Source organism: Plectropomus leopardus, chromosome 24, assembly GCF_008729295.1.
Source record: "Plectropomus leopardus isolate mb chromosome 24, YSFRI_Pleo_2.0, whole genome shotgun sequence".
Classification (NCBI taxonomy): Eukaryota; Metazoa; Chordata; class Actinopteri; order Perciformes; family Serranidae; genus Plectropomus; species Plectropomus leopardus.
Window position 1 is genome coordinate 8,425,125 of NC_056486.1, and position 15,809 is coordinate 8,440,933.

Genomic DNA, 15,809 nt, shown 5'->3' on the forward strand with positions numbered 1-15,809 from the left:
CTTAATCCATGAAATTGTATGTGTGCTGAAGTTGAGTAGGTCATAATCAAAAGGTCAACAATCCTGAACAGAAAGTGATCCTTCTCTACAAAGCGTACATACAGGACACGATGAAAAGAAGATCTGAACTGCGCACACTGCCCCCGGGTCTGACCTACTGCTTCACATAGACCATTTTAGTTCATTTCAACTAAATAATAAAGGTTGTTTTCATCTTTTGTGACCTAGAAAAGCAGGTTTGCATGATGCACAGAATGCAGAAACCAATGTTAAAGGGGCATTTCACTAATTTTATTGTTCAAGTTAATTTTAGTGGTGGTCATCATGGACAAAAGACTTCAGGTCCTTCTCTTAATTAAAAGTACTAATACCACCCTGTAAAAGTACTCTTTTACAAGTTAAAATCCTGCATTGAAAATCTTACCTAAGTAAAACTTAGCATATTCAGGAAAAAGTACTTCAAGTATTTAAATTAGAAGTACCCAATGTATCAAAAAACTAAAAATGAATTCTAAAAAAATCATAAAACTCAAAATTATGAGAAAAGTGGGGGGAAAGACAAAAAAATTAAAAAGAAAATCTACATAAAATAAACAATTACAAAATGTTTATTAAAATATCTGGCAAATTATTATCTGTCAATTGACCAATTAATCAACTATTCATTGCAGCTGTACTTGTATAAACTCTGGTAAATTAAACAATTCATATTGTATTTTATAAACTCTTGTGTTTTTTATGCAAAAACCTTTATCTGTATCAATATTTTTCCTCTGCAATGTTATGGAGAAAAAGTATAGTATTAAGTGACATGGAAAGAAAATACTCAAGTAAAGTACAAGTACCTCAAATTTGTAGTTAGGTACAGTACTTGAGTACATGTACTGAGTTACATTCTACCACTGAAAATCAATATGTTTGATTTGTTGTGCAATCATCCTATTCCTCCTCAGATCCATCCTATGCACTTAATCTAACTATCTACTGAGTTTTATTGATTGTGTTCTCTTGTTTTTGTTCACTTGTTTTGTAACTGAAGTAGCACTGAAGTCAATTGGCTAACAGATACATAATAACATCTGCTGCTAAATCCAATGCAAACAGGTCACTTTAAAGCAACACCACAAGGATCCACATCCCAGGTTGCATTTTGGGAGCTTAGCTGAGACTTGCTAACTTCTAATCTTGATTTGGCAAAAAGCAGAGATAGGATAGGTTGATACCTTGGCAGAAAGTGTCTGTGTGTGGATGTGTGTGAGCAGGCTGCTTAGGCTCACGAGATAACGTCAGCCCATCTGTCAGTAGAGCAAACACTCTCTCTGCACAGCAACGCAAAACACACCTCACTGCACACACACCTGAACAAGCCTGCAGAGGGCCAAAAAAAGCAAAACGAGATCTGTATGGATTATTATCAACACTGTGCTTCACAGGTTTGCCATCGACACACATCAGAGCAAACAAAAACTGAATCAACAGGATGAAGTTGACCAATGAACACACGCACACAACTGAGAGTGGAAATAAGGGGGAGGAGATGTTGACATTCAAACTCTCAAAAGGGTTTTGTCCCAGCACTGCTCCAAACTGACAGGAGGAAACACACTGTGTTAATGGGACCGATGTGATTAACATGCTGTCAGTGTGCTCCGCTGTGTACTGTACTGAGGATGGACAAACCTCACGTTAGCATACAGCTCGACACACAGCCAGGGCCCGAGGAGCACTTTAGATTGGCTTATGTAACTGTGTGATGGATAGTAATGCCTTCAGCAGGAAAAGCATGTTTGGGAAATGAGACAAAATCAATGTGGATAACAAAGGCAGGTCACTTATTTAGCTCAGTCATACTTACATCCATTTATAAAATGCTTATAAGAGATTTGTTATGCAGTGGTGATGACTTTGTGTGTGTGTGTGTGTGTGTGTGTGTGTGTGTGTGTGTGTGTGTGTGTGTGTGTGTGTGTGTATGTGTGTGTTATGACACGTGTTTTTGAAGAGTTTTGTTAGTGTGTCCAACACTTAGACCTGTACACTGTCTCTTCACAGAGTTCCCACACAATATCATTGACAATGTTTCAAAACATATAAGATTCAAACATAATTTCAGCATCGCACATGATGTGTTTAAGGACTTTTGGAAATTAGAAAACCTATGATAATTTCTGTTTTTACAGTTTCTGGCTGTGATAAATGGTCCCATTTCGGCAATTTTTGAAGAGCACGTTCCTTTAGAAAAATTAAATAACAAAACAAAACAATTTGCCCTAAATTTTTGAGTTTTCTGTAAAAATCGGCAAGAAAATGAGAATGCTTTTTTTGAAAGAAAGCATAACCTCCAAACCAGTTTTCTTTGAAAAAAGAAATTTACTCTTTAATCTAGAAATGTTTCTATAAAAATCACCAAAAAGAAAATCCTCCTTTTTTTGGTTTTCTATAACAATTGCCAACATTAAAAAAAAAAAAATTAAATAGTCTTTTTTTTTTTTAAATCCTCCTCCATGTTACAATATTTTAATTTATTACAAAAAAACCCATTTACATGCTTTTTCTTTCTATGAATTTTCCAGAGCTGGAAAATTTGATAGTGAAATTCCATGACTTTTCTTGGTTGTCCATGACTATGGGAACCCTGTCTTAACAAAGAGAGGCCAGACTGCAATTTTCTTTGGATTTCATGGTCCCTAGATGATGATGAAAGAAGATGATGACGCATTGGACATTTTACAATTGAAAAAAAAGACTTCTCAGTTCTCTCTGATAGAAGGTTCCATTATACAGAGTCAAGTGCAGGATAATAAAACAATAAAGTATTCTATAAACGGTATAATACAACAATATCCAGCAAGTTGTACATTTCATGATTGTTATGGATGACGTGGTGACCGGGAACAACTCAACCATCTGCATCAGGTGAATAAACACCTTCCATTTAATCCAAATCAAGACTGTCAAGTGGCCATGACTGTGGCCATTTTACAACAACTACTTAACACCTGCTCTACCTTTGATAACAAACACTGAAATCTGCTACTATACATAATAACAGCAAAAATGCACAAAACACATGCGCACAAAACCCTATTAGAACTGCAGAGTACTATTTTTTAAGTCAGTGTGTGCACTGCATGCATGGGTGCACGCACATGCGCACGCACGCACGCACGCACGCACACACACACACACACACACACACACACACACACACACACATAAAGCACCACACTCTCAAGCACCTGCAGAATTCTTACAGTCTTCCTGTATCTATACATAAACCTCATGCAAACAGATACTCAGTCACTCAGACACTCTACCTGTCATCATCTTGAGTTGCAGCCACAGCCTGGTGATATCGTGGCAGAGTTGAGACATTCGGTTTAGAGCCATTGTTTTGCTGGTACATGTATGCCCCCTGACACACACACACACACATATATACACTGTTAAAACACATTCACACAAAGCCGTATATTCTGTCAGAGCACGTCATGGTTGAAGTTCAGGCAGTCCATTCTGCTGCAGCCGAAGACTTCAGCCGCTTACTGAGCTGTCACTGCACAGTGCAGCCCGCACACACACACACGCATACACACACACACACACACACACTCACTTCCCCCCTCCCCATCTCTACCAGCCAGTGAGGCGGAGTTTCACTTGGTCCACCCCCAGTTTCACATGTCACACTGTTTTCAGTGAGAGATAGAGGGAAACTGGATGTGACAGAATGTGGAAGTCTCTAAAAACCTGAACAATACACCAAACTAGAGGAGACATATTCTGTAGAAAGTGTGGTGTGAATTGCTTACTTAAATATGTCAGAAGAATCGAAAGTAGGAATACTTGGAAAAGTGGCAATGGGTTTAATTAGTAAGTATGTCATTAAAAAGTTGAATAATGCAATAATAACAGTGAAATATTTGAGGTTTTATTGAATAGCTGAAGCTGCACTGCGTTGCTGGCTTAAATGTGTAAGAAAAAGGTAAGTCATTAATACCCATAATGTATGGAAGATGTGAGGTATTTTTAAGTTTGAGTGGAATTTCGAATTGAAAGTATGCATGAGTAGATATGCATGGAAAAAGGTGCAAATAAAGTTCTGACTTTTTTTCATTTAATTGAACAATCTTTTCTGAGAATATGTGGAATATTTCTGAGAGCAAAAAACATATGACTGATAACAATAAAAGCCCATAACTGAGCTGAATGTTTTGATGTTTTAAGTTTCTGTGTTAAAAAAGGTGGAAGGAGTTAAACTGATGTATGGGGTACTTAACCATAAACATAATAATAAAAATAACACAAACTAACCAGCAGTAGACCAGCAGCTCCAGTGATAAGAGAGCTAAAATTACTGTTTTTCTCAATGGAGCTTATTTGGAGAACTGAAGTTGTTATCAGGAGAAACAGGAGGTCTGACGGAAAGGTTTATCTATGAAAAAACTCTCAATATGGTATACACCTAAACTGAGTTTGATTTTTATTAGGTGGGACTTCTTTTAGGTGGCTAAAATATGTTTTGTTGCTGACCTCCATCCACAGCAGGAGATTGATTGGCTTCCACGTCAGACTCCAGCCTGCTTCTCCAAACAGGGGACGAGCTGACTGACATCTACTGTTTGTGATCAACTGACTGTGAATTCAAGGATTAGATCTACCCCTTTAAGTATCAAAAATGTGGCAGCAGAAGAACAAAGGTTGTGAATACTTCCAACATTTACACCCAAAAACTAACTGAAAAAAACTTACAGACTGAGATAGTTAAAATGACAACTGCTGATACATAACAGTAACAGTAGGTAATTCATCATGTGATTAAATTTAGTTGATAAACTAGATAACTGTTATTACATTTCTTCTTTTGAATATTAAGATGTATGAAATATGGTATAAATGAGCTGAGACCAAAGGATCTTTTTGTCGATACTAATCTGTTTATGCTGTTTATATTTCTGTGGTGTATCTCTCTCTCTCTCTCTCTGTCTGTCCCCTCTCATTTAGTTCATATTTTATTGTTTTGGTACCTTTTCCCTGCGTTTAAAATGAGCCAAACAGAATGAAGTTGAAGTGACAATATATTTTTAAATATGCCCAAGTTAACAAAGTTTTATAGCAACCAACTCCTATCTGGGATACAAAATTAGTTTAGTAAAAACGTGAATGCATGACATGTTTAAGTAAAATTAAAAAATAAATTTTCAGTACTACCGTATGAAGTTTCCACCCTGATCATGGCAGAAATGGAAGAAAGACCCCTGTAGATTTAGACAAATTAAATTTTTCTCAGTAATCTACCAGCATACCTCACCATTTTGTGTGTGTCAATAGATTACCAATCTACCGAACCGTTCCTATCTCTGCTTTTTCAAATTTGAGGTACTTGTACTTTTTACTTTTTACTACTGAAGTATTAAAAATATGTTGCTTTGTAAGAAATTAAATTGCCCAACAGTTAATACAAGCACAGCTGCAACAATTACTTGATAACCGTCAATTAGCAGAAAATTAATTGCCAACTGTTTTGACAAAAACATTTTTTTTTTTAAATAATAAGATTTAGGTTTTGAGGGGTGTTTTTTTTTTACTATTTTTAATCATCTTATTTATTTTTTCTCTTTTGATAATATAAACATTTATGTTTTAAAATATTTTGAGGTGTCTCAGGGACCTTTTTTCCCTATAATTTTGATATTTGAGTGTTGAGTGTTTCTTTTTTATAATCTTGTGTTTTGTGTGTTTTGTTTTTTTTATAATTTTGACTGTTCATTTTCTTATTCTTTTCTTTTTTATTTATTAGTTTTATTATTCATTTTTTTAGGTTTTTTTTTGAAGGGGTTACGAGTGTTTTTGTCTGGGTTTTTAATAATTTTGAGCTTTTGGGTGTTTTTTTTTTAATTGTAATCATTTTAAAGTTTGATTGTGTTTTGTTGTTTTTTTTAAAAAAGATTTTTCTGCATTGGATACTTTAACTTTAATTCTTACTTTACTTATATAACATTTCAAATGCAGCACTTTTACTTGTAACAGAGTATTTTCACTGTGTGGTACCAGTACTTACAAGGATCTAAATGCTTTTTCCAACACTGTCTGATCACACATTTTAACACACCAAGCTGGCAGAGTAGTTGTATAAAAGTTCCAAATTAGGCTAATATAAAGTAAACATGATTTATGTGTGTACTGTACACGATTCAAATAGACTTGTGTTGATGCCAGAGGGAGGAGAGCCTCTTTCTCTCTGCTTTTCTCACACTCTCAAGGACACAAAACACACACAAGCACACACACACACACACACACACACACACACACACACACAACGCTAACGGAGACAGCAGGGGGACCCAGTGTGCCACACACAGACACTGTGAGAAGTCGGACTGGTGAAAATGTGAATAGACCCCTCAGGAGCTTAATTCATAAGATGCCGCCCTGCTGAGGAAAACACACATTTCTAAACTGTCACTCGCTCTCCTTCACATAAACAAGGAATACAGAATCTCCTCACATTAAATTTCCTCAAGCCATCAGTTTTCTTTATATAAGCCAATGATGACAATAAGAATTTGTATCCTTTCATCCTGCTCAAATCTTTGTCAGTTCATCTCTCATTTTACTGTTGTTGTACTGGTACATGTCACAAAAAGTGAAAACACACAATGTGTTGCCTTTTAAATATAGAAAGATGTACCAGACAGGTTCATCTCAAAGGATGGAGTCTGGAGCAAAAACACGTTGCCAGGTTGGTGTGGCAACACAGGCTAATAAATTGCATTATGGGAAGTGTAGGGTCCATGCAGCAACTTCCAGTGCTCAAAAATGAAGTCAACAAGGGAGTGCCAAAAACTGCAATTTCTCTAATAGCCACTTGCAGCTGGCTCCAAAGGCAAGTAAATCCCCAGAGTCTCCCAGGGATGATGTTTTTCTGAGGGCCAACCCAGAAGCTAACGTCACATTTTGTTTTATAGCAGAAAATACACTCTGTGGTAAACAAACATTCGAATAATTTTGAATTTGGGCTGTTTGTTTTTTTAAAAATTGTGAGTTTTTTGGGTGTTTTTTTCTAAATACCTTAATAATTTTAAGTATTCATAAAAGTTTTTAGGCGTTATTTCTAATAATTTTAAGGTTTGGATGTATTTTGTTTGTTATTGCATTGAATACTTTTTCTTTGAATACTTAAAGTATATTTTCCTGGTGGGGTATTATTACTTTTACTTATGTAAAGGATATGAGTACTTTGTCCAACACTGATTGAGTCCCTCCACATTTCAAAAGGACACTAAACTGCTGGAATAGCCCTTTAAGAACGCACTTCCTATGAACCTCTTGTCTACCATTTCCTGTCCTCTTTTGGTGTTTTTCTGTTTTATGAGAAAATATAAAGATTTGAGTCCACAAAACTTCGTTGTATGTAACACACTGATAGTCTGGAACTGTGCATTAACAGTGCAATATATAGCTGTCTTTCCTGCACAGCAATATTGGTTTTATTATAGTTAGACAGCTGAGACGGAGGCTGAAGCTGATCAGATCAAGGAGAATCACATTCATCTTCAGATCTCTTCTATGACCTGCTGACTGGCACAAAGGGGATAATCTGCACCCACAATGGATACATGCATTCAGAGAAACCCCTTACTTAATCTAATTTTTTCAGTCTTAACAAAACACAACAGAGTTTATCAACTTGCACAGAGGTTGTACTTATAAAGATAATTAAGTGCTAGCTCAATTAAATCAAGTGCACATCAACAATTAACTACAGCAAATCAGAATAATGATCAAATAAGACATGTTTAATTCTGGTTGTTTCTCTGCACACACACAAAAAAATGATTTTCTCATCATCAGTGGTAGTCATGTACATGGATTGAAATAAATAGTAGTGTCACCAGGTTATGGAGGTAGAAATTACAGACAGACTGAGATTAGGTGCGAGGAAATGAAAAACAATGGATGTGTGAGATTAAGAGTTAGATTACGGATGAATCTCTGCGTCTAGTCTGAGATAAGATTATCAATAAATGAAGGGATGAACAGAGTTTGAGCCAACAGGATTTTAAAAAATCTGAACACAACAATAGAGGTCAGTCTGACTGGTGTCACAGAGCTGTGTCAAAATGCAGGACTCTGTGTGTGTCTGGCTGCTGTCAGATTTAGATGATAGAGCATGTTGGCTGTGGGACAGGAAAAGGCAGACGGTTGATAATGGCTCATTTCCTGTCTCTGCAGATTTATTCTCCAGCAGCTCTGACGGGAACCAGTTTCACCCATGGGTGGCTGATTTACAGTTCCACTCTGAACACTCACATGTGTTCCCAGATCTCAGTTATAGAAAGAAAAACAGAGCTACTTGTACTTTAATTGAGTATTTTCTTTTCATGCCACTTTTTACTGCACTACGTTTCAGAGGGTATATCATACTTTTTACATACTAACTTAACTTACATGACAAGAGTTTAGAAATATGCTGTTTTGTAATAAATCAGAGTTTAGTTTATACAAATTTAGCTGCAACAATTAGCTGATTAACCAAGTGATTGACAGGAAATTAATAGCCAGCTGTTTTGATAAACATTTCAGTTTTTTTTCTTAATTTCTTTGAAATATTTTTATAAATTAAATAAAATATAAATAAATCTAGAGGTGTTTTTACTATATTTAATTATTTCAAATATTTTTGGAGGGTGTTTTTTAATTCTTTTATAATTATTTTAAGAGGCTTTTTTTTCAAATCAGGGATATGTTTTTTTCCCTTCTTTAATTAACTTATAGTTGTTTTTTTTTATGGTGGGGGGTGGGTCTTTTTTGATAGTTTAGGATTTTAGGTGGGGATTTTTTTTTTATAATTTTGAGGGTATGGTGGGGATGTTTTTTTTCCTAACATTTTTTAGATTTTTGGGGGGGGTTTATTAAATGACTGAATATTTTTAGATCGCGTTATTCGGTTTCTTCTAATAATTTTAACGATTTGGCATGTTTTTTTGTTTTGTTTTGGGGTTTTTTAAGATTTTTTTGCATTGGGTACTTTCACTTTTAATACTTTCTGTGTATTTTCATGATTATACTCACTTTAATTAAGTAATATTTTCAATGCAAGACTTTTACATGTAACACAGTATTTTCACCATGTGGTATTAGTACTTTTACTTAAATAAAGGATCTGAATACCTTGTCCAACACTGTAAACAGGTGTAAGCATAAGTAAATATGACACATGCACAGCCGCTAAAATCAACTTTGAGTTAAAAATATTTAATGACGTGTGGCTTTGCATCTGTGTGTGTTTGGGATGCATGGGATGCAGAGCAGACTTCAGTGTGTGTGTATACGGGATGTAAAGGAGACCTCTGTGTGTTTGAATGAGGGATGTGGTGCAGACTACAGCTAGAATAACTCCCAGCTGAATTATTTATTTGAGACTTTCCCCCTGCACATCTGTCAGCACAGACGAAACACTATTGACTTCTTCCGCTTTAGGATCAAACACTATTGGTCGGCTGAAGCGTAAACAGGAAGATACCAATTGGGAAGTGACTCACAGGCTGAGACAAGCAGCAGAGGGTAGGTGGGGGGGGCAAAACAAGGTGTGAACAAGTGGAGCAAATAATCTTAACTATTTTTTTGTATCAGGCTGTAAACTTGTTTATTTCTGCTGTAAAATTGGGCATTTTAACATGGCAGTCTATGGGGATTGACTCTTGGAGCCAGCCTCAAGTGGACATTTCAGTTACTGCAGTTTCTGGCACTTCAGCATTAGCGTCTTTTTCAGCTGTGGAGGATGCTGCTTGGTAATTACCACCAACTCTGGCTTTCTGATTTGGAGAAGGAAACTCAATATCCATAAAAAATTACAGTCAGTCAAACAATAATCACATTTAAACTCATGCCTTACATGAGTTTTTTGTTATTGTTTTACAAGAAACACCCTCATCCAGTCAATACTTACTGACAGTCAGTCATTAATGTTCTAATAAAACCCAAAAAAACAAGTTCAATACTGCTCGGTTACTCTGATGACATCACAGATCTGCATTAAAACAGGTGATAAACGTGTGTCTCTACTGTGCAACAATGACGGCTTAAATCCGGCTCACGGCCCTCCAATAAATCCCTGATCAGGATGAGGTCAGTGAACATTAAGTGGGTGGAAGAGGTCAGGGTCACTCAACAACAACTCATCAGATGACCAGGGATTTTATCTTGAAAGGTCGGCAGACGGCAAACAAGTCCGAGAAACAAAGAGTGTAAGAATGCAAAATCACGAGAACACCCATGAAAGAGGAAGTTTTGCCACATGTGGGGAAGGCTATCATGAGGGATCATCATTTAGGGAAACACCAGAGGAAGTCACAACAGCTGACCGTTATAAAATCATCAAATTTAAAAAATGAAAGCGATGTTTGAGCACATATTCTTTTTGATTAATTATTACACTTTAACAGCTACAGTCACTTTGGTTTTTAGTGTGAGATTCAAACAGTGGATGACAACAGCATTATTCCAGCAGAAGCTACATTACTGAATGCCTCTGCAAACCAGTCAAGCTGCACTAACACTTCACATTTATGTCTGTGAAAACTGATGATATGCATGATAAAATTAAATTCTGCACGTTAAAACCGAGTGTAAACCCATCAAACTTCAGAAATGTTATGACAGAAGGCTTTTAAGATCAAAAAGAAATATCTACAAAAAATATCTCACATCCTGGCTTTGCAGCAAAATTTTAACAAACTAATAACAGGAATATGAGGCGTTGGAAAGCAACAGTAAGAAGGAAAACACGATCAAGATCAAAAACGCAGCACCTGTCTCTATGACACAGCATTTTTAGAATAGCTCCTGCTAAAAATACACAAATCATCTCTAAATACAGACCAAAGCCCACAGGAAATGGACCAGAATAGACATGAACCATCACTGACAGGCAACGAGATCTAAAGTCATCACACACACACTGACTGCACAGTCCTCACATGCACATAGACACCTGGGAGTCTGTGTGATCGACGGTGTACAAATACTCTGGTACACACGCACGCACACAGGCTGTCACATAATCATGCCACCTTGTATTGAACCACCTTGAGTAAACAGGATGTAGCAGTATATTATATTGCTCTTTTCCCACATGTACTTTGGTCTCCAGTGATGGGCCACCGGAGACATTTATCAGACAAAAAGTGAGTATGTTTCCTTGGAATTTTTGGCTTTGATAATCACAGAGGCCCGCGGTTATGAAGTGTGCTCAAGAGATAGAAGAGAAGCGTGTGAAAGCGCCTTGAAGGCTGAACGCAATTTCACCATGCTTCGTTTCTGTACTGTAGTTACCTGCTGACCTTGCAAGCACATGACTTCTAAGGCCAGTGAACGTGAGTTAAAATACCATTTTTATTTCGTTTTGAATATGACTAGAATTACTACTTTGTGATTGTGATGAACACTTTCTCTGCATGAGAGAAGAGCAGTCATGACAGCATTTAACCCTGGGAAACTTTAGCAAATTGGCTCGATATCTTTGAAAAGCATGAGAAGAAGGCAATGAGCAACAAAAGAAAAAATGACCAAAAAAAGTACAAGACAATTACCTGAAAAAAAAAACAACAGGGAAATGACCAGGAAAAAGTGCTTGCAATTATAATAATTCTGTAACATTTCTAATATTGTTTTCCTCTTGCTTTTTTCTTCTTTCCCCAGACATTCTTTCCCAAGCTTTTTAACAAAATATTTTTTCTAAATCTATACATTTGTTATCAAGTAGCTCATTACCTTTTTTTATGTTTTTGAAAGAAATCACACCAATTTGCTAAGGGTTCAGAGTTTTAAATACTTGTGAAAGGGGTCTGAGCAGCACAAGATAAGTGATGTCGCTCCAGGATTTAAAGGGTAAAACGAACTTTCTGAATGATTTTAGGTTATATGTTACAGTTGCACCAGTTGCAAAAACATGCAGGACTTTTCATTAGAGTTTAGAGAAATGGGAGAGTGAACACATCTCACAACCAGGGGCCAAACTGGATCAGAGACCTGTGATCATCATGTGGCAAACAACCACAGCTATGAAAAAAGCATCTGCAGATCATGCACATTGCTTATAAAAATCCTCAAAATTTTTACTCTAGACTTTCGTCTCTGAACTTGAGCCTTTACATGCACAGACACACCTCACGCACCACACAAAAAACTCACTATGCAGCCGCTGACAGCACTGAGTGCATCTGTAGTAGCTCTCCATCTCCTCCAGTGAGATACGCACTAATCTCTCTCCTCCATATTCCTGTCTGCCGGTGCATTCCTTCATCCTGTCCCTCTGTCTGTTCTCCTCTTCCTCCCTCACTGTCTTCATCTCCACATGTAGAGGGAAGAGTGCTGCCTGCGTCATCCTGATCTAATTTGTATTTACAAACCCTCCCTGTCTGTCTCTCTATTGCACACACACGCACACTCTCACACACACACACACCTGTCAAAGTTTCGTGAACGATTACACCACTCCTCCTTCCTGCGCCCCTCCCTGCTACTGTGGAAATCTGCACACCTACATCTGACCAAGATACTGAGAATATATGCAGATGTGTATACTAGGAATTTGCATCATCAGCCAGACAATAGAGTTAATTTTTCTTTCTTCTTTTTTACAATAAATCACAATAAACCTAAAATAAAGCTACACGTAACCTGACAAGTCAAAACATAATAAATATTATCATTTATCATTATAAACATCATCCCACAATAAATCCCTGAAAGTTCCTCATATGGTCACAGTATATAAGCGCATGTAAATAGAATGAATACCAAATGCATTATTCTGCATCTGTGCAGTCTAAACACCAACAAAAAAGTTGTAAACTCTTCCAGGCTACTGACAAACTGCAATAAAGTAAAAGAAATGTCTTAGGTGAAACAACTCTTGTAATTCTCTTTCAGAAAATTTTGGAAAACATGTTTAAAAACTAAAATAAAAAATTTAATTTATAAAATAAGTTTTTTAAAAATGAAATAATAATAATAATAATGCTAAATTAAATAAAAAATAAAATAATTTGTTTAAATAAAAATGACACAATTTAAAGCTTATTAGGTCCCCTGTTTAAATAATCACTTGTCTAGCATTCTGCATGTCTTGCTGCAGATTCCACCAAACACACGCATGCAAATATTTACAGTACCTTTACAGTACGCAAATAATTTCATGTAGCGCTTCAAAATAACCTTTCCTTTAACTATGGTGTCAACCTGGATGTGAAAATATATCAGGAATTCTGCAAAATCCCTTCAATATGAAGGTTAGATTTTAAAACCAGCGCTCATGACGGACATAAAAGTTACATCAATTTAAGAGTTCATAGTCCAGCCATGACCTGACTGTCAGTGACTCGAACTTCCTGCCTTCAACTGCCAACAGCGTAAACACAATTACACAAACACTCATGGTCGATAGTATTCTTGGTAACACTGATATTGCAAGTATTGTGACAACAGTTATCTTGACCCATGCTTGTTTGCATGTTTTTTATCAGACATCTGAATCTCAGGCACAGCTAAAGTTCTCAGTATGATTGGTGGCGGCACATAAAAATCAGGAACATGCTGCAAGTCAGATGTCTTTATAACACATAAAGAGCCAAAGAGGATTAATGTGTGTTTGAATGGAAAAGCTTCAACACAAATCAACCTCCCATCTAGTGTCTATAAACTAAGATTAATCCTCTGTCTGTCTGGTTTCTGGCCTTGTGGGAAAATTATTCTGGTAGAGAAATATTGATTAGGCTATGCCACTGGAGCGCGTGGATTTTTAACAATCAATGCAGTTTAACCTTCTGTACTTAATCCCATGCAAAGTGCAACCAGCAAAAATGTGCCTGTTTCCCAGAGGCAGGATAATAACATTTCCTACATTAAGACAACACTCACCTCGTCTGTTAGTCTGCATGCACTTATGATTCTGTTTCCTCTCTGCTGACTGACGGCCACAGAAAAATTTAACAGACATGATGGACACACACACACCAGTCCACCAGTCTGCTCGTCTTTCTAATCAGTTTCTTCGACTTTCAGTTTGTCTGCCTGTTTATCTGTCTTATCTGTCCCTTAACCATCCAACTAGTGAGGAGACATTTCTGCTGCCGGTGTATTGAGACACGGGGTAAGTTATCAATTAGCCACTCACAAGTGCTATATCAGGTAATCAGTTACAAAGGTCAAACACCAGAGAAATACAATTACACTCCAAGGTGGAGAATCTGAATGGAGTGACTGCTAATGCCCCTCCTCGTCTACTGAGTCTGCACTTAAAGAAATACAACAACAGTGGTGGAATATAACTAATTACATGTGCTCAAGTACTGTATTTAAGTACAAATCTGAGGCACTTTTTCTTTACTTGAGTATTTTTTCATGTCACACTTGAATCAGTACATAACAAAGGTTTAAAAAATATGATGTTTTGTAAAAAAAATAATAAATTACCAAACAGTTTATGCAATAACAGCTGCAATGATTAGCTGATTTATCAGTCGATTGATGGAATATAATTGCCAACTGTTTTGATAAACATTTAAGTTTTCCATTTTTTTAAAATAATTTTGAGTTTTGGGTGTGTGTGTTTTTTCCTAGTTTTTATAATTTAAAAATGTCCTTCTTTTTTGATAATTTAAAGTTTTGGGATTTTTTTTCTATTTTTCTAAAAAATCTTATATATTATATATTTTATTAGCAGTGGTGAAATGTAACTATGTGCATTTACTTCAGTATTAATTTTAGGTACTTGTACTTTACTTGAGTATTTTCTTTTCATGCCACTTTATAAGGGTTTTAAGGGTACTGGTATTATATTTTTCGAATGATGCCTGGCCCTAGATTAGAGGGAAATCATGAATGCTGAAGCAAAACCTGGAAATTGTTTGGGGGCTATATGCCTAAATTTGCACCTAAAAATATCTACAATTACTGTAAACCACAATTAACCACATAAGTTCAAATATCATGCGTCAATACTATCTCAAAAGAGAAGTACATGCAAAAAAAGTATTTGAAGTTTGTTTCCATCTCTAGTTCCTACAGTCATATTTCAAGTCGCCCAAACTACCACAGAAACGCTGTTCTGTAGCTTCAGCAGGAAGCTAAATAGTCAGGTTCTTCTATTATGTTTGAATAATGAGGGGGAAACACAGCGGGGGGAATGTCTCCGTGGTGATAGGAAATCCTGTCCTGTCGTCCTGTCACACCGATTTAAATAACAGACACAACACACCAGAACAGTCTTTGAACATCGACCGAACCTTTACAGTCAGCACACACTCAAACTAACACTGACCTGTTGGTCTACAGCTCCTGCCGTGTGTGTGTCGCGTCAACAGACTGATAGATGCAGACACGTTGTGAAGCAGTCCACTCAACACCTCTCCACCCTCTTGTATTAACTCCAAAAGAGACATCGTCACATCACTGTGGGTTTCATGCTATGTCTATGAGCTCAAGCTGCTGGCCTCTGCTCCTCTCTGCTCCGTGAATGTGTGACTGTTTATCTCACTTCATGTCTGCTCTGTGTTTATCACAGGAAGAGAGGGGTGGAGGGATGACAGAAACCCCCCTACAGCTAATTATACGAGCAAATATGTGTTTGTGTTTTGGACTGTTTACCAGGGTACAAAAAGTACATTAAAAACATGTACAATCGTCTTATTTTGTGGTTTTACTTCCAACTGAAAAGCCCTTAAACATATACAATCAGGTGTCTGAAGTCAAACAATATGTGTTTTTATAGAAGTTAGAAAAAAGTGTGAACTATCCCACATCAT

The 15,809-nt window shown here is 36.6% G+C and overlaps 1 protein-coding gene across 5 annotated transcripts in view; it reads right to left on the reverse strand.

Moving 5' to 3' along the window:
* Window positions 1–15,809, reverse strand: part of LOC121962863 (guanine nucleotide exchange factor DBS-like) — a 59,232-nt gene that overhangs the window by 41,629 nt on the left and 1,794 nt on the right. For 2 of the 5 annotated variants that reach the window (XM_042513181.1, XM_042513184.1), the window contains exon 1: window positions 15,326–15,558. The exons of 1 other annotated variant lie outside the window; for it this stretch is intronic. In XM_042513181.1, the coding sequence (XP_042369115.1) occupies window positions 15,326–15,446 (121 nt within the window). In that variant the 5' untranslated portion in view covers window positions 15,447–15,558. Of the gene's footprint in view, window positions 1–3,314; window positions 3,556–12,195; window positions 12,632–15,325; window positions 15,559–15,809 lie in introns of those variants that run through there. 2 more of the 5 variants (XM_042513180.1, XM_042513182.1) reach the window with 2 other exon arrangements.